General features: G+C 41.2%; 1 protein-coding gene across 1 annotated transcript in view; it reads left to right on the top strand.

Annotated features, from left to right (window-relative positions):
* csmd3b (CUB and Sushi multiple domains 3b) overlaps positions 1-18,218 on the top strand; it is a 1,683,329-nt gene that overhangs the window by 1,058,374 nt on the left and 606,737 nt on the right. Inside the window, exon 10 of the mRNA XM_078215503.1 lies at positions 4,528-4,649. Coding sequence (XP_078071629.1) covers positions 4,528-4,649 — 122 coding nt within the window. The remainder of the gene's footprint in view (positions 1-4,527; positions 4,650-18,218) is intronic.

The following is an 18,218-nucleotide window of genomic DNA, read 5'->3' as shown; positions in this document are numbered from 1 at the left end:
AACTTGTGTCTGTACCTTAGATGAGCTTTAATGATTGCCTTTATTTCTGATTCCCTGCAGGTCTGTTAAAAGACCGGTAAGGGCTTGAAGTGTTGACATTGAAAAATTTGCTGCCTCCTTTTAATTATTCCCTTTCAGGCAATTTTCTCGTTCAACCACTTGTGTTCTCCCTGCATCCTTTCAAATCTGTAACTGGAGTTGTGATAATGAGTTAAACTTGAAAGATTGAATACAATCCATACATTTCTCATTGGGTCCAGCAAGCACCCATTTGTAGCCAGTTGAGTCTGAATTGTATCCAAAGTGGAAAATGTAGGATGATTGCTTTGGAGAAATTTATCATTTTTTATTATAATTCATGTATATGCGATGACCCTAACACACTTATGGCTTTGAAATTTATGTTCTACTTCTCCAACCCACCCTCCTTCCGACCAAAACAAAAAAAACACAAAATGTTTAATTTTAAGTTTATTTATTAATGTCACAAGTAGGCTTACATTAACACTGCAATGAAGTTACAGTGAAAATCCTCTCATTGCCACACTCTAGCGCCTGTTTGGGTACAGAGGGAGAACTTAGCATGGTCAATGCAGCCAACCAGCTTGTCTTTTTGACTTCATAGAAATCATCATCATAGAATCTACAGTGCAGAAGGAGGCCATTTGGCCCATCGGATCTGCACCGACCACAATCTCACCCAGGCCCTATCCCCATAACCCCATTACCCTCGCTAATCCCCCTGACACTAAGGGGCAATTTAACATGGCCAATCCACCTAACCCGCACATCTTTGGACTGTGGGAGGAAACTGGAGCACCCGGTGGAAACCCACGCAGACACGGGGAGAATGTGCAAACTCCACACAGACAGTGACCCGAGCCAGGAATTGAACCCAGCTCCTTGGCGCTTGTGGGAGAAAACCAGAGGAAACTCTCACAGACACGGGGAGAATGTGCAGACTCTGCGCAGTGTCCCAAGCCAGCAATTGAACCCGGATCTCTGGCGCTGTGAGGCAGCAGTGCAAACCACAGTGCCGCCCCATGTCTGGATGTTTCTGTCATCGTGAACGAATGACGAATAAAATTGTGGAAGCGCTTCAGAACCTCCAATTCCTGGAACTGTCATTTCATTTGCAGTCATAAAAAATGTAGCTCACCACAGGGAAAGTGCAACCTTGATGAATCAATTTTCTCAAGCAGTGAATAAGCCACTTAACAAGTAACAAGTCACTTAACTATAATTGTTAAAAAGTTCATTAATCCAGCTGTGGTGCATGCAACCGTAGTGGAAAATTACTGAACACCTGCAGAGGTAAAATAACCTGATGTACTCATAAGTCACTGCCTAAATTCAGCTTTCCTGGGGTAGCCTGTTGCTGATTTTACACTCAAAAAGGTCTTGAAATGCAACCCCATTAAATATGCTAATATTGCTTTATGCTGAGCTATGTTCTGGCCGACCTTTAATCCTTCAACCAGGAGCACTCAGTTTAATGTTTCATTTGTCATGTTCCTGTATATGGGACCTTGCGAAATTGGCAGTTGTATATAGAACATAGAACAGTACAGCACAGAACAGGCCCTTCGGCCCATGATGTTGTGCCGAGCTTTATCTGAAACCAAGATCAAGCTATCCCACTCCCTATCATCCTGGTGTGCTCCATGTGCCTATCCAATAACCGCTTAAATGTTCCTAAAGTGTCTGACTCCACTATCACTTCAAGCAGTCCATTCCACACCCCAACCACTCTCTGCGTAAAGTACCTACCTCGGACATCCTTCCTATATCTCCCACCGTGAACCCTACTCTACCAATCTTGGTGTCATCAGCAAATTTACTGATCCACCCTTCAGCCCCCTCCTCTAAGTCATGTATATGTCTGCATTATAACAGCAACCACACTTAAAGAGCAATTCAGTGGCTATAAAGAGGATTGGACATCCTGAGGTCATGAAATCAGTTCTCTGAATTCAAATTCTTTCTTTCTCAATTTATTTTGGTGCATTGAGCTTGTTGAAACATTTCCGATTCTGAAGGACTTGACAGGGCAGATGCTGAGAGGCTGTTTCCCTCATGGTGGGAACTAGAAATAGTGGACAGAGTTTCAGAATAAATGGTCTCCAATTTCAGATGGGGATTGGGGGAATTTCTTCTCTGAGGGTCATTAGTATTTCCCTTGTACCCCAGAGAGCTGCGAACACTGGGTCATTGCATATATTCAAGGCTGCATTGAAAGATTGTTAATCTATAATGAAGCCAAGGATTATATGGTGGACAGAACCAGATTAGCCATGAGTTTATGGAATGGTGGAGTAAGCTTGAAGGGCTGAATTGTCTATTCATACTTCTATTATGTATTTTGAATAACCAACGTTTCTGCCTCTGCTACTTTTTTTGGTCGATTATTCCAAACATTTACCACTCCGGTTAAAGAAATGATTACTAATAATCATTCTAAATTTGTTTTTGAGTATTCCAGTTTCTTCTTTTTTGATGTATCATGTCACTTGTCCATGCTTCTATATATGTTATTCAGTGTTTTAAAAAGAAATTTTGATTCTCATTATCTAAATGATTAAATGCTTTATACATCTGAGCAAAGTATTGTTAACTGATGCTTTTGTGTAACTTTGTTTTACCTTTAGGCTCGATCTTGCTACTTACTGTACCCCAACTAATGCATCTGAGCACAATTGCGCTCAAAACTGCACTAGTTTTAAGAAACGTTTTTATTGCTCAAATTTCTAACCCAAACTTATTTGCATTTCAATGAATGTAAAATCTTTGAGCCAGGACAATTGGGCAATGTTTTAGAACATAATTTAAAAATAATTTTTTTGGCATAAATGGATATATTGTGCAGTTTTATTCTGCAGCTGAAAAATTATTTTTCACAAAAATAAGCATTTTTAAGAAGTGTTTGTGACCATCAGCAATCACTAACTTGAATTTAAATAGCTGAAAATTATTATTTTTTTAAACTATGCAGAGATATTTGCTGGTTCAATTGGTGTATAGTAGTCAGTTTCTTTATGACTTACAAAGGTATTTAAACCCTTTATTGTCCTTGTGCCCCAGCCTCCTCACAACAGTGATTGATGCAAGTCATACAATCATAGAACTCCTACAGAGCAGAAGGAAGTCATTCGGCCCATCGAGTCTGCACTGACCACCCAGCCCCTATCCCTGTAACCCCCACATATTTACCCTGCTAATCCCCTTGCCACTAAGGAGCAAATCAACCTAACCCGCACACTTTTGGGAGGAAACCGGAGCACCCGGAGGAAACCCACGCAGAGATGGGGAGAACGTGCAAACTTTCACAGACAGTAACCCAAGGCCAGAATTGAATGCGGGTTGCTGGTGCTGTAAGGCAGTGGTGCGAACCACTGTGCCACTTTGCCGTTCGCTAAGTGATTATTAAAATTATCAAAGTAACTTGAAACATATTAAGCGATAATGTACATTTCAGATTTTCTTTCCCTTCATTCTCAGCCATGCCGTTGTTCCTTGGCTGCCACTCCATGGGCATATTCTAGTGAGTGAAAGCAAGCTATCCAAGCCCATTGACAACATAACTGTTGAGTTTGTTCAATGCTCATCTAGGGTGCATTTTCTAGGAGAGGGTCATGAGGTAGTGACCATGACCAAGAACTCTCTTTCCTTTAGACCCCTTAACTTGGGGTGCTGAGTCAATTGTAATAACCTGAAAGACACAGCAGTTGAATCAGTTAGTTCTGTAAAAGCTAAGAATCCAACTTGTAACTTTCTGTCTGGATGAATTCCACACTGGTTATAGACTGGAAATGAAAGATTTTCAGGGATTTATGGAAAGGATGGAGGAGTGGACAGAATCGAATATGTTGGCACAGGCATAATGGACAGAATGGCCTAATTCTGTGCTGTATCATTGAGTATTTATCAAGGGAGCTGTTAAAATGTTTTCAGAAAAAGGAACAATCATTCTATAGTTAATGCAAAGATGAATAGAATGCCCACACAAAAATATCACATGGATTATAAAAATAGTTGTCATTCGTATATAATTTACACATTCGAGTTACAAGTCATAAAACCCAATGTTATATTGTGACTCATTCACTCTAATTTACACATTCAGATTTTATAATACCTCATCATTTCTCATTGAATTACATAGGCCCAAGCTGATCTTCATACATTTATCAAATCAGCAGTCCTCAATCCAGTACTGTTTTTTGTAATCCATTCTATTAATATAAGCACATTTTTGAACCTGAGCTCATGAAATTTGAATGAAATTTTATGTCATGTGAATTCTTCAGAGGTTCTCAGGAGCAGCTACTGTAACTTCAGGAGATTGCTGGAAACTCCATTTATTCATCATTTTCCATTGATCATCTGCTGAAGTTACAGCAGCATTTGGTGAGATCCAGCAAGGAAATTCTTGCTGATCTTTTCTAAGTAGTTTCAGATTTTTAAGGACTATTTTCTTTGTGTTACATTAGCAGGACCATGTTTAACAATTGTGTTTATCTTTTGCAGTTAAAACTTGTGGAGTTAATCTGCACGGTCCAACTGGTACCTTTGTGTCCCCCAACTTCCCTTTTCAATATGACAGCAATGCTCAATGTGTTTGGATAATAACAGCATTAAGCCCTAACAAGGTAAGGAACAAATGAATACCTGTGGATTTAAACATTGGTAATGATGTCCTTTTGTAAAAGAAGCAATAGTCAATATTCATTATAAGGGAAGATTTCCTCTGGTTGCTATGTTAGCAGCATCATAAACATAACTGGAAAATGCCTGGCATTCTCCATTTGAAGCAAAATTATTGATGCAAACTTTTAAATTCTGTCTGAACAAAGATTAGAGCAAAGCTTTCTGTCAAGTTTACCAAAATTCCCAGCCCATTAAAAACTTGATTGTCTATATTGTTCATTGATATATACTACCTACATGATATGTGCAATGATGTGTCCCTTATGTTATGATTTAATTCTGCTCTCATGTAATGTGAAAAGATGTTCCAGCCCTATTCTTTTCTGTTTATCATCCGCAACCATTGACAAGGTTGTTTTACTAATCTAACATGTGTCACAGAGCAATGCCCAAAAAGCTAAGTTCATCCAGAGAATGCAGTAAGGATACCAGCCAGGTTATTAATGCTTCAAATCCTCTGACAAGTTTATTGCTGTTGTACAATTTATAGTTGTATAATGAGCCTCAGTGTTGAAAAGGCAGTTTTTTATGGAGCTTAAATGAATACATCAAAACTGTTGTCTGAGTGTTGGTAACTTCTTTGTTTCTGTGAACGCCAAAGTGTTTATTTCATTTGGGTTGATCAGAATTTCACTTGATGGTAATGTTGTGAGCAGCATCTTATAAGCGTACCACATTAGCGCATTCGCTTCATGAAACTAAAGGTTGCTATTTGTACTACAATCCCAGCCAATCTGGATGATTGAGGACAAAGAATGATAGATTTCTGAGTGTGATACAATCTTAACTGAAAAGATATTGTGAGAAAATTGCGAAAGTGAACTCTTGATCGAGACATCATTGTACGAAGGTTATTTTTTTTAACAGATCTTCATTGTAAGGATGAAAGTAGATTTCTGCTATTCTCTATAATTGCATAGATGTGACATCCCCATCTTGTAGCTATGGTAACAGTTAAGGTTGTTCTTAGCTATCATTGCAGTGGCATTGAAATTCCAATGGTTGTCAAATGGGGTACAGGGCAGAACATCGTAGAGAAGAGAAAGAATGGCATTGTACAATAGCAGCATATGAAACCTGCTTAACGGAGCAAATATGGCACTGGAGGAAGCAAGAAATCTCGGCAGCAAGGATTGCAGCAGGGGTCAAAAGCAGAGCAGCAAACTTCAAGAAGTCTGGAATGGGTTTCTGAATGGAGGGCTGTGACAAGTGGTGTTCCTCAGGGATCAGTGCTGGGACCTTTGCTGTTTGTAATATATACAAATGATTTGGAGGAAAATGTAACTGGATTGATTAGTAAGTTTGCAGATGATACAAAGATTGGTAGATTTGCGGATAGCGATGAGGACCATCAGAGGATACAGCAGGATATAGATCAGTTGGAGACTTGGGCAGAAAGATGGTAGATGGAGTTTAATCCGGACAAATGTGAGGTAATGCATTTTGGAAGATCTAATACAGATAGGAAATATACTGTAAATGGCAGAACCCTTAGGAGTATTGAAAGGCAAAGGGATCTGGGTGTACAGGTACACAGGTCACTGAAAGTGGCAATGCAGGTGGAGAAGGTAGTCAAGAAGGCATACGGCATGCTTGCCTTCATCAGCCAGGGTATTGAATTTAAAAATTGGCAAGTCATGTTGATGCTTTATAGAACCTTAGTGAGGCTGTACTTGGAATATAGTGTTCAATCCTGGTCGCCACACTACCAGAAGAATGTGGAGGCTTTGGAGAGGGTACAGAAAAGATTTACCAGGATGTTCCCTGGTATGGAGGGCATTAGCTCTGAGGAGAGGTTGGAGAAACTTGGTCTGTTCTCACTGGAGCGACGGAGGTTGAGGGGAGACCTGATAGAAGTCTACAAGATTATGAGAGGCATGGAAAGAGTGGATAATCAGAAGCCTTTTCCCAGGGTGGAAGAGTCAATTACCAGGGGGCATAGGTTTAAGGTGCGAGGGGCAAGTTTTAAAAGAGATGTACGAGGCAGATTTTTTACACAGAGAGTGGTGGGTGCCTGGAACTCATTGCCGGGGGAGGTAGTGGAAGCAGATATGGTAGTGACTTTTAAGGGGCATCTTGACAAGTGCATGAATGAGATGGGAATAGAGGAATATGGTCCCCAGAAGCGTAGGAGGTTTTAGTCAAGTTGGGCAGCATGGTCGGTGCAGGCTTGGAGGGCTGAAGGGCCTTTTCCTGTGCTGTAATTTTCTTTGTTCTTTGGGTGTTTCCCAAGAGAAGGGGAGCAGTTGAAATAGAGTTAACTTACAATGTCAGGGATCTGTCAAAAGCTATCTTTTCCGAGAACAAAAAGTTTCATGTCTTCGTTAGCTGAGGTAAACTATCTTCTCCTTTGACCCTTCCACACACTGATATGTTTACTGCTTCAATCTTTACACTTGCAATGCGCTAGCATTTGATCCTTTTTTGCCTACAAATGTATCTTCTCTCAGTTAACCATAAAATTTTATGGGGTCCCTTAGGAATCATGCCTATGCGTTTGTTTGCCGTCAGATATGGTAACAAAATAAAAGACTCTGCCCAGCCTAAACTGTAATACTCATATCTTTCACATAAGGTACCCCATAACAATAGGGAATCTAGGGGCTTAGGTCCTGGCCTCCTGGCAACAGCCCTCTGACCTCTCATGAGGAAAATGTCTTGGAGATCCATGGATTTGGGTTGAGGATTTAGGTGGGCCAGTGATAACTGCAAGTTGTCTGACAATTTGCCTGTTTAATGGTTCAGGAGCACAAACATCATAGTCAACAATATGAGATTAGGCCACCACCAAGATGTGCCACAAAGCTGTCACAGTAACTATCTAACATTGTAATATATTTTCATTTTCTTCTCCTCTAAATAATCCAAAATAAAATTCCTTTGAGGTGGAAGAAACAGCATGTGACTGTCTATCACTAATTTACAAACCATACCAGGTGTAAATTCACCATTTCTCTCCCAAGGCCCAGCTGACATAATCCCATGGTGGCGGGGTCAGCTGGGGTGAGCAAAGGATATGATGGTGGTCATTCTAATGAGGCTTTTTTATCGGGTGAGACGCAGAATATGAGCATGGGACAGTTCAGGTGAAAGTGAGATCTGGCTGTGGAAATCAGAATCCCTGACTGAAGAAACTTACAAGCTCTGACCTGAAGGTCTGTACAAAAATGAAGAATGCCAAATAAGCATTCAACATAGAAATCATAGAATGTTTCAACATGAATGTTTCAACTAAGCTTCAGCTCTTAGGAGACTATTTTGAGAGAATTATGTCAGCCAGTTTCATCAGTGCATCATCTTTCAAGGTCTAAAGCATTGATCACGAGACTCAAATCCAGGATTGGTACAAATAGTACCTTTATATAGCACCTCTCTCCTGATAACAGTTCATGTGACCTTCGATGTTTCTTCATGAAGATGTTGGAATACAGTGCAAACATGCCTCACATCTGCAGTGATGACACAGCCCATTCTCTGTGGATTCAAAATACTGACATAGACGTTAGCTTGGTTCCACAACACTGGCACCTGTTGCTCTCAGGAATAATCACTTTGATGCAACGTCATGATCGGTTGAAGGACAGAATTGAGACATGAGCAGACATGGTCTAGAAAGAACAATGTTTCTATAAAGGATATACTTGAATGTGACAACTTTGGTGTAATTATATGCTGCATGCCTTTTACATTTCTTCACAAGTCCTGCTACTAGTCGTCTTCACTCAGAAATACCTAGATGGACAAAAGGTCGACGTGAACACCATGAAAGAAGGTTGGAAAACAAAACGTTTCCCTCCCTGCAACTGATGAAGGGCAGCTTGCAGGATCCTTTTCCAGCAGCTTAGCTAAGAAAATATACATCAGTCAAAATTTGTGAGCAATTGAAGCCTGTGACCTCAGACAAATCATGCAAATGACTTGTTCTTCTTTCCATCGGTTTTAGTTAATTTTGGTGTAATTTATCATCAATGTCAGAATCTTCGGGGTGGCATTTTTGTTTTTATTCTGCCACTTGCATGTAGATTTACCACTTTAAGGATTGTCCAAAGATCTGCGGGTCAAGTGAATTGGCCATGATAAATTGCCCCTCAGTGTCCCAGATGTGCAGGTTAGGGTTTACGGGGATAGGGCGGGGGGTGGGTGTGGGTGAGATGCTGAGTCAGTGCAGACTCAATGGGCTGAGTGACCTCTTGCGCTGTAAAGGTTCTATGATTCTATGGTTACATCTTCCAGAACAGAGTTCCAGACAAAGTTAGTGTCCAAATGAGGGTGATTGTAACATTGGCATATCTGACATGCGCCTTCTGAGCAAAAATACCCCATTGTTGCTTTGAAGAATTGAGAATGAAACTGACATTAGCATTACACTCTACCCTGGGAACACGCTACTGAACTCCTCACATTTTAATATTGGATTCATTTTAACATCAAGACAGTGTTTTTTTTAAAATAACAGTCAAAAGTAAGTTTTGTAGCTTTTACATTTGACTTTCCGCTGTTGAAATTATTGTGCTATGATCGGAAGCTGATGGAGTCCTATCCTGAGGATAGTATTCACATTTCTGCCCAACACCATTTCTTGTAACGTGAGAGTCAACTTATAATATATTAAACTGCAGCCAAACTATTTTGTGTCATATAGCCTGAGGATAATTGGTGTGTAAATGAAGGAACAGACACCAAAAATATGAGAAGTTTCTAGACCGCAAGAAAACATCAAGCTGACAAGATAGAAAATAAAGAATATTTATAAATAAATGGTAGGAGGAATGGTAGCAATAAACAACAGCAGAATTGAGCAGATGGTGGACAGGTCGTGAATAGATCAGCCGTAAAACAGAAACTAAACTTTTACTGTCTCCCTTTCATTTAAGACCACAGACTGTAACAGGAAAAAAAAATCAATGTCCATATCATATAAAATAATTTTTTTTCTCATTGAATTGCTTTTCCCAATAGTTTGTGTTCAATAAAATTCAAAGGCTGCAAACTTTGCCTCTATAGCACCCTTGTTTTGAAACTGGGGTTGCGGTTTTTCACTCCAAAATGGTATCTCAAGCCTGGGCGCTCACACTGGCTTCCAACTGTGCTGGACTCCAATTTAGTACAGGTGTCCCATGCATGCAAGGAAGATCCTCCGGAAGTTTCAAGCAGGCAATTCATTTCATCAATTGGTGTGCAATGCTTATTTGACACCAGTGGTGCCATTTTGGAGCTCAACACTCTGGCTAATGCCATCTCTTAACTTTAGAGTTTAATATGCTTCTGGCAGCAGGAAATATTCCTGCCAGTGCTATCCAAAGGGATCAGCAGCTACTTGCATGTTTTCTTGCTGGTTGGTTTCTACTAATTGCAACAATTCTCGAAGTATTTGGTGTTTTCCAGCATCACGAATATCTGCGGGGAATGGTTTGATCCTTGTGTTTGTTTTCAAACCATGTCCAATTTTGGGACCATTTTATTTAGAAGTTGCTTAATGGTAGTTAGTATCTAGATTTCATAGGTTCAATCTCTACTGTATTTTCAACTTTTATCTTGGTGGTAGCATTTATTTGCTGTGTTTTATTTTGTTGTTGAGTTGCCAGTTTAAACAAAAGCTTTGGCCCAAGTCTCCTGAGCAGCAGCAATGCTTAGTGCATTGGCACTGCACACGTAGGCTATCCTGGCATGACATTGCTCCTCATTTCCCCCAGGGATTTCCAAACCAGTTGTCAAAGATGTGTGCAGTGCAACGTCTTCCCTCTTAAGTTAAGCAAGTAGAGAAGATTCAGTGGAACAAGTGGATATGTCCCCTTTTTACAGCATTTGTTGCCATATTATGCCAGCTGTGAGGGACGAAGACCTCACTCTGTATAATTTTCTTCGAAAATATATATTTGTCTTTTGAAAAACAATGGAAAAAGACCTGAATCTATGTCTGTCTGTGATTCGAGCAGAAGGAGCTACCTGGCAGTGTCAGGAAAACTCATACACTATTATCTTTGAAGAGTCACTAACCGACACTTGGATAACATCAAATTACTGCGGATGCTGGAATCTGAAACCAAAAGAGAAAATGCTGGAAAATCTCAGCAGGTCTGGCAGCATCTGTAAGGAGAGAAAAGAGCTGAAGGTTTGAGTCCAGATGACCCTTTGTCAAAACTAAAAGGCATAGAAAGTGGGAGATATTTAGACTGCAGGGTGAGGGAATGAAAGGTGAATCATAGCCATAGAAACCAGGGGAAAAGGTTGCTAATGGCAGTCCACGGGGAGAATAAAAGGTATGAATGGCCAAATGGCAGAGAAGCTGAAATCAGAGGGTAAACTGTGACATTTGAAGATGTGGGAGGAGAGGAGGAATGGATGGGAGAAGGGTAACATTTCAAAGAGGGGGAATGGGGAAGCAAAGGGGGGATGAAGTAGGGGGAAAGAGTTGGGGGGGGGAAAGAAAAATGAAGAAAGACAATAAATAAATAAAAGGTAGAGAACAGTAAAAAATGAAATGAAAACAAAGGGGTTGAGGTGGGGTAGAGCAAATCATCTGAAGTTGTTGAATTCAATGTTGAGTGTGGAAGGCTGGTAGTATGCCTAGCCGGAAGATGAGATGCTGTTCCTCCAGTTTGCATTGAACTTCACTGGAACATTGCAGCAAGCCAAGCACAGACATGTGGTCATGGGAGCAGGATCATGTGTTAAAATGGCAAGCAACCGGAAGGTCAGGGTTCTGATTGCGCACAGACCAAAGGTGCTCAGCGAAGTGATCACCCAGTCTACGTTTGGTCTCTCTGATATAGAGGAGACCACATTGGGAGCAGCCAATGCAATAGACCAAATTGAAAGAGGTGCAAGTGAAACATTGCTTAACCTGGAATGAGTGTTTTGGACCGTGGATGGTAAGCATGGCAAAAGTAAAGAGGCAGGTGTTGCACCTTTTGCAATTACATGGGAAGGTGACGGGAGAAGTGTTGGGTATAGTGGAGTAGTGGACTAGGTTATCCTGGAGGGAACGGTCTCTGCGGAATGCTGACGGAGGGAGTGAAGCGATGATGTATAATGGCTTGATGTTCAGTGGTGTGGTCATGGTCTAGGGGGAGGTAGGAGGAGATATCTGAGATTTGGCGCTCAGGCTCTGCTATGTAGGGGTCAGTAGGCCAGATGACAACAGCACACCCTTTGTCGGCAGGTTTGATGACAATTTCTGTGGTGTGGTCATGGCCCAGGGGGAGGTAGAAGGAAGTATATGAGAGTTGAAACACCTCTTCCATGCTTACCATCCATCTCCCACTTTCTATGCCTTTTAGCTTTGACAAAGGGTCATCTGGACTTGAAATGTCAGCTCTTTTCTCTCCTTACAGATGCTGCCAGACCTGCTGAGATTTTCCAGCATTTTCTCTTTCGTTTCACTAATGAAATATTGTGAGTTTCAAATCAAGTTATACAATGGCCATCTGCATCTCTAAACCCAGGCTGGCTAACAGGTGTTTGCTTGTCTGCTTAGACAGAGGACTCTGCAACTTTCCATTCAATTCTTAATGGTTGAGACATTCAACAATCTTGGAGACCCAGATGTGGGATTGCATCCTTTATCAAAGACAATGTGAAGAGTTGGGAGTCATGTTACATGGACCACTGGTTTGTGAAATCCATAGTATTGCTTTGCTGTATTGTAAAATCTCAGTCTGCTATTTTAACATCTGACGAGCAGCATACAGACAACAAGATCTGGCCCAGGTTAGACACCTGACCTCATCTGCACTGATTCGACTGAATTATCTCTGCATGTCTATCTCACTGCGTGAAGTAAACATCACCAGAAAAGTGAATTATCCAGCATCGGTTTTAGCCCACTAACCTCCCTGAAGGAAGACATGATTAGATTTTGATCCTGGACTCGGGAACCAATGTGACACAATCTTTACTTTTCTAGCGGGATCCCCTTTTTAACTCCACTCGTGGGCTTATCTCAGGTTTGGTTCTCCGTTACCCAAACCCCACCAAGGCCCGAGTGATTCTCTCTCTCGCCGATGGAACAACGGCCACCTTGCGCCTACTTCACTAGAGTAGCGCTCCCAAGAGAGAGAAAAGGAAACTGCTGCCTATCCACTACCTGGCAGCCTTTCCTGGGTGGGCGGTTTCGAAGCGCCCAGAGTACCCTCAGTTCGAGCCTCCGGAATTATGGTAAGGGATATTTAATATTGTGACTTGGTCAGAAATCGTTGGTGAGAAATTGAAAAGATCAAAACGGACTCCACTGGAAGTCAAAGATATATATATATTTGTTAAAACATCAAGGTCAAGATCACCAAACACCAGGAAAACAACACACAATGCCTTATGCTCTATAAGACTATAGCTATGGAAGGAATACTAAAACGAGCACGTCGGGAATGCTTACTTTACACAAGTTTATCAGTGTCTTAAACTATTAAAGGTGCATGCAAAAGCCCCCCCCCCCCACCCCCCACCCCTTCCCCAAAGCCTCATCCACTGGAATGATCTCGGGAACTTCGCGAATTACCAGAGGATACTCACAATCCTAGTTTAAATTGCTCAGTGGGCTTCGGGCTGCGTGCTGGAGACGAATGAGAGGCAGGCAGGAACAGGAGAAGAGAGAGGAGAGAGAGAGAGACCAGAGCTTGCTTGTCCCTTTTTAAAACCTGAACCAGTCATTCTCTCACACAAAACAGTTTCTGATCATTGGTAGTTTTGATTGACTGGAACAAAAGAGCCGGAACTGTCGGGACCGCCTTAATTGATATTTTAATGTCTTTTAAACGTTCTCTGAGTCAGCCTGATTGGAATCCCATCAGCGAGCTGAGTCTTGATGTTGTCCCTGGATGGAATGATCTCTGTTCTCATTGTCTTGCTGCTGGGCTATTTACTCCTCGTCTGCTGGCCATGGTTTCTCCTTTGTTTCCTGTTGATTAGATCATCCATGTCTCGACCTTCTCGTTATTCCCAGCCTCTTGCATATTCATGTGGCCTGACAGCCAGCCGGCCATTTTCCTTATCCCTGGGTTCTTTAATCATGGAAGATTTGCCCTAAAACTTACACTTTCTCTGTTGTTCCTGCATTGTAAATGTTTCTTTCCTCCATCCCTCTTTTTACTGTATGAATGCAAAAAACGCAATGTTGTGATTCCCCTCCAACATTGAGTGTATAAAAATGAATTAACCCCTCATTTTCATCCTATCTTGAGTTTGCTGTAGGGTTAGCAATCGAAGTAAGATTACACCAAAACTCGGGTGTGCCACCACTTCCAAAGGGGGAAGCAAATCAAAAACACCTTTCTGCTTATCAATGGGTGGTGCGAGGAGAAGTTAGTGCTGTTTAAATTAACTGTCCTCCTATCTATAACACTGCTAAATTTAAAGGACCAGTCTTTGAGTGTGGGTTACTGAATGAGTGGTGGGTGAATAGTTAGGTAAATAAGTGAGTGGGTGGGCGGTTGGATTAGGTTGGGCAGAAGTGGGGTAGTTGGGTAAAGTGAGTTATTGGGTCTGATCAGGGGTTTGTTGGATGCTCGCCTTGTCTTGTCTGATCAGAGGGTAATTGTTTCAGAGGGGCATTTGGGTCTACTCAGGAATAGTTGGAAGGTCGGTGGGGTGGTAGTCGGGTGGTCATAGGGTCGTGGTGTCAGGTTGGGGTAGTTGGGCGGATGGGGTTGTGGACGTAGGGTAGTCATAGGGAGGGACCAAGAATATGATTGATGGGTCAGTTGTGGGGTTGCACAGGCGTTAGACCAGGTTATGGTCTGACTCGTGTTTCCTAGGTAACTGTTCAGGTAACTATCCAGGATCTGTCTAAAGTTATGAAATCTAGCTCAGAGTCAGAAAAGTTTATGGAGGGTTCCAGGGTGCATGGTGTATTGCCCATCAGAAGTTTAACCTTCTGAGACAATTCCCATTATCGGTCCACGTGTCAAGCCTTCCAGAAGTCCTGGCACACATCTTCAGTTGTACATTTAGTCTCTGATGATTCAGAGTCCAGCAGAATTGGGACATTGTTTGATTTTTAAGTAATTATGATAGTTTATTACATTGCATCATTTTTCTTTCAATTTAAACAAATGCTGCAGAAAACTGAAAATGCGTTCATCATTAATTTGCCTTGTATTGTTTTGTTTCATTCTTTTGGTGTATAATTAACAGCGCTATGCAATGTACAATTCTAAATTGGTAACAGATTTGTTTGATGGTGCTGAGATTAAAGTGCTCGATTGCTTTTACTTTTGGTGGTGCCATATCTCCATGACATGGCTGCTATGATATATGGTTAGCTGATGGGCCATGACAGTGACTTTTCGCTATTTTATTTCAATGACCAGTAACTTCTGATGTTTCATCTTTAACAAAATCTAAACTTGTAAGCAATGATAGCTGCCCAAAGATAATTGTTGGTACACAGGTGATGCTTCGGTGCTGATTCATTGCATTACTGGCACTAAAAATCTCGCAGAAATTAAACAGGGCCAAATCACTGGAGGAAGGAAAATATGAAGTATCTTATAACTCCAGAGTGGTGTCCTTCATTCATTCATGTTTTTCTCAGTGAGTATTAATTTGTCTTGTGCTGATTTCTAGAAGTTCAGACTCGAGTGGTTATTGGTTACTGGCCTCTAAATATTCTAATTCATCATTTTGTCCCTAGTAACCCTCCCGCTCAATTTATCAGTGTCTCTTTGGAAGTTTCTCTTGTTTCTGCTTTGCTATTGGACTGATTCTCTTTTTATTTTATTTTCATGTTTCCAATCTTTCACTATTTTCAGTTTTTACATTGTACCTAATTATACTCTATAGGCGGCACAGTGGTTAGCAATGCTGCCTCACAGTGCCAAGGACCCGGGTTCAATTCCCGGCTTGGGTCACTGTCTGTGCGGAATCTGCATGTTCTCCCCGTGTCTGTGTGGGTGTCCTCCTGGTGCTCCGGTTTCCTCCCACAGTCCAAAAGACGTGCTGGTTAGGTGCATTGGCCATGCTAAATTCTCCCTCAGTGTAGCCTAACAGGTGCCGGAGTGTGGTGACTCAGGGATTTTCACAGTAATGTTGATGTAAGCCTACTTGTGACACTAATAAATAAACTATGTCATAGTTTCTTAGATGTGTCTCTACCCTTACATTATTCATTTCCCCCCAAGTCCAGGACTCAATCAATCACAGCCTTCTTCCTTGTTGAGCTGAACCATAATAATCGAGAGGCAATACTGGGTGCACTGTGGAGGCCCTTTTTCTTCGTTCTATTGCTATTAGTTTCATCCAGTCTATTTTTGGATGCTTATTGGCCCAGTCATATGGTCCTGTACATCTGAAATTTCTCTCAATTATCTATTGAGTTGGAAAAGTTCTACATGAGTGATGCGCGTTATCACACACGAGGCTTGAGATGCTCAGGAAATAAAGGCTTTTATTTACTGTTACAACGAAGCTACTGTGTATAGTACACAATCCCAAACTGAGGGGTCCCAGACAGAGCAGTGTCCTTTATACCTCTCCCAGGAGGCGGAGCCCGACTGGGATGTACTATAATACAGGTGTAACAGCCCAACCCTAACCCCAACAGCAACAAGTAGAACAACCCATCCCTAACCCCAACAGCAACATATATACATACTTGTAGTACTGGCCAGACCCTGGCTCAGTACTATCTAGTGGGAACCAACGATGGTTCGCCACAATGAGCAAAACAAAATGTGCTTGTGACAGACTATTTGTTGGTTTTCCACTGCACCCGTTTTCTTTTACATTGAGTAGAATATATTGCCAAGATTTTTAATTTTAAACCAAGGAAAAGTGAGACTGGGAAACAGGTCTTCAAATAAGGTCTGAATTGTCACTTGGGAACTTCAGTGGAAAACCAGAATGAAACATTAGCTGCCATTTTGCTCTGAGATCTGTCTCGCCCTACTAGTCCATTTCACCCCTGATATTTTTCACCCTCCACCTCATTACTACTGCTTAGTGCTCCACTATAAACTCCCAAGAAAGCAAATGTTCTCCTCTTATTCCCTGTTAGTAACCAAATAGATTCAGCTATTGCACCATTCTTAATTATGTTTGTATACTAGTGCTGTGATTGAATCTTGGTAAGTGAAGCCAGTTCTACTCCCTTTAACTCCCCCATCCGTCCACCTCTAACCCAACTCCTCCCCGCCCCCTGCCACTTAGTCTTATCCAGCTCAAACCACATCTCTCTGTCATTGCTATTATGATATTGCCATATATATTTGTGCTTCCAACTTACCAATCTTGTACAAGCAGCTCAAGCCTATCTCTACTTTACTTTTAACTGTCTTTCTCTGGTATGTTCTTATTGTTTTTACTGCTCCCCTTTTACCCTTCTTTCCTATACTGATTGCAGAATTTTACTTCCTTGCTTATTCATCTTGTTTCTTGCCCCATCCAAACCCATTATGTTAGTTTACTGCATTCTCTCAAAGCCATGTCTGTCCAGTCTGGTGTTGGCCCCAACTTTGTCCAAGTGAAACCAATTGATTCTGTACAATCCTCTCTTATTCCAGAAATGTGTCAGGAATCAGAACACTCATATTCTCATCTTACTGCTCCTGTATGAACTAACATGTGGACTGAGAATAATCCTTAAATAACTATACTTAACGTTTATTTATAGTTTAATATCTTCCAACATTCCCATTGGAAATCTGAAGTCCTGTTCAACATTTTGTAATTACTCCTCAGTCTTGTTATTAATTGCAGGACCTCAGTTATATTGGTTTCTACCTCATTACTATGAAAAGAAATGACACATGGCTGCCCATCCATCCACAAAATATTTTGCGGTTGCTTTTTGTCATCCCTCCTCTGAGAATCTGGGAGGTATTGCACCAGTTGTCCAACGATTTTCAGAAGATCTAAGGCATTGATGAGGGAGAAAAAAATATTCCAGTCAAGAATTCCAAATGAAGTAGCAGGTTCAAAACCTGAGAGTGAAGAGTTTTGAGGGACTGACACTAACTGTAAGCATCTCTAATAGTGAGCACAGGTAATTTGAGAATGAATCATCTTTTTCTGGGGCTATGTGTCATCAGTTTTCAGCTAGGTAAAAAAGTTCAGGGTAGAACCTCAAATCAACAATCGAGTGTTTGGAGTGATTTAATTAGTTGCATTTTTTCTCTTTCATTGATTTATTTTGCTGTCTCCTTTTACACTTGATTTTTTTTTATGTCCATAGCTTTTCCTCATGAGATGTTTCTTCACTGACATGCTTTTCTTCATGCACCAATAAAAAGCACACACAACAGAAGCTCCTCAGCAACAACCATTTTTATTATAAATAGTTGCTGGAAGATCCACTCAGCAGGTCAACTTCTGATTACAATTTCCATCTTGCAGATTGGCCAATCTCTCCAGTCCAGTTATGCTTGATTGAAACACTGAAGGAATGTCTTTAAACTCTCACGGTCCAACCCTCTAGTCATTGCATTCACTAGAATCAGCTTATGAGCTAGATTGTTATTTTCCTAGTCCCTCTACCCCATCTGTGGTGAGTTCTGAGGCTGGGTGATCTGGGGCGG

This window comes from Mustelus asterias, chromosome 7, assembly GCF_964213995.1.
Source record: "Mustelus asterias chromosome 7, sMusAst1.hap1.1, whole genome shotgun sequence".
Lineage (NCBI taxonomy): Eukaryota > Metazoa > Chordata > Chondrichthyes > Carcharhiniformes > Triakidae > Mustelus > Mustelus asterias.
The sequence above is the reverse complement of the archived record's forward strand: the minus strand, read 5'-3'. Positions and strand labels throughout refer to the sequence as shown.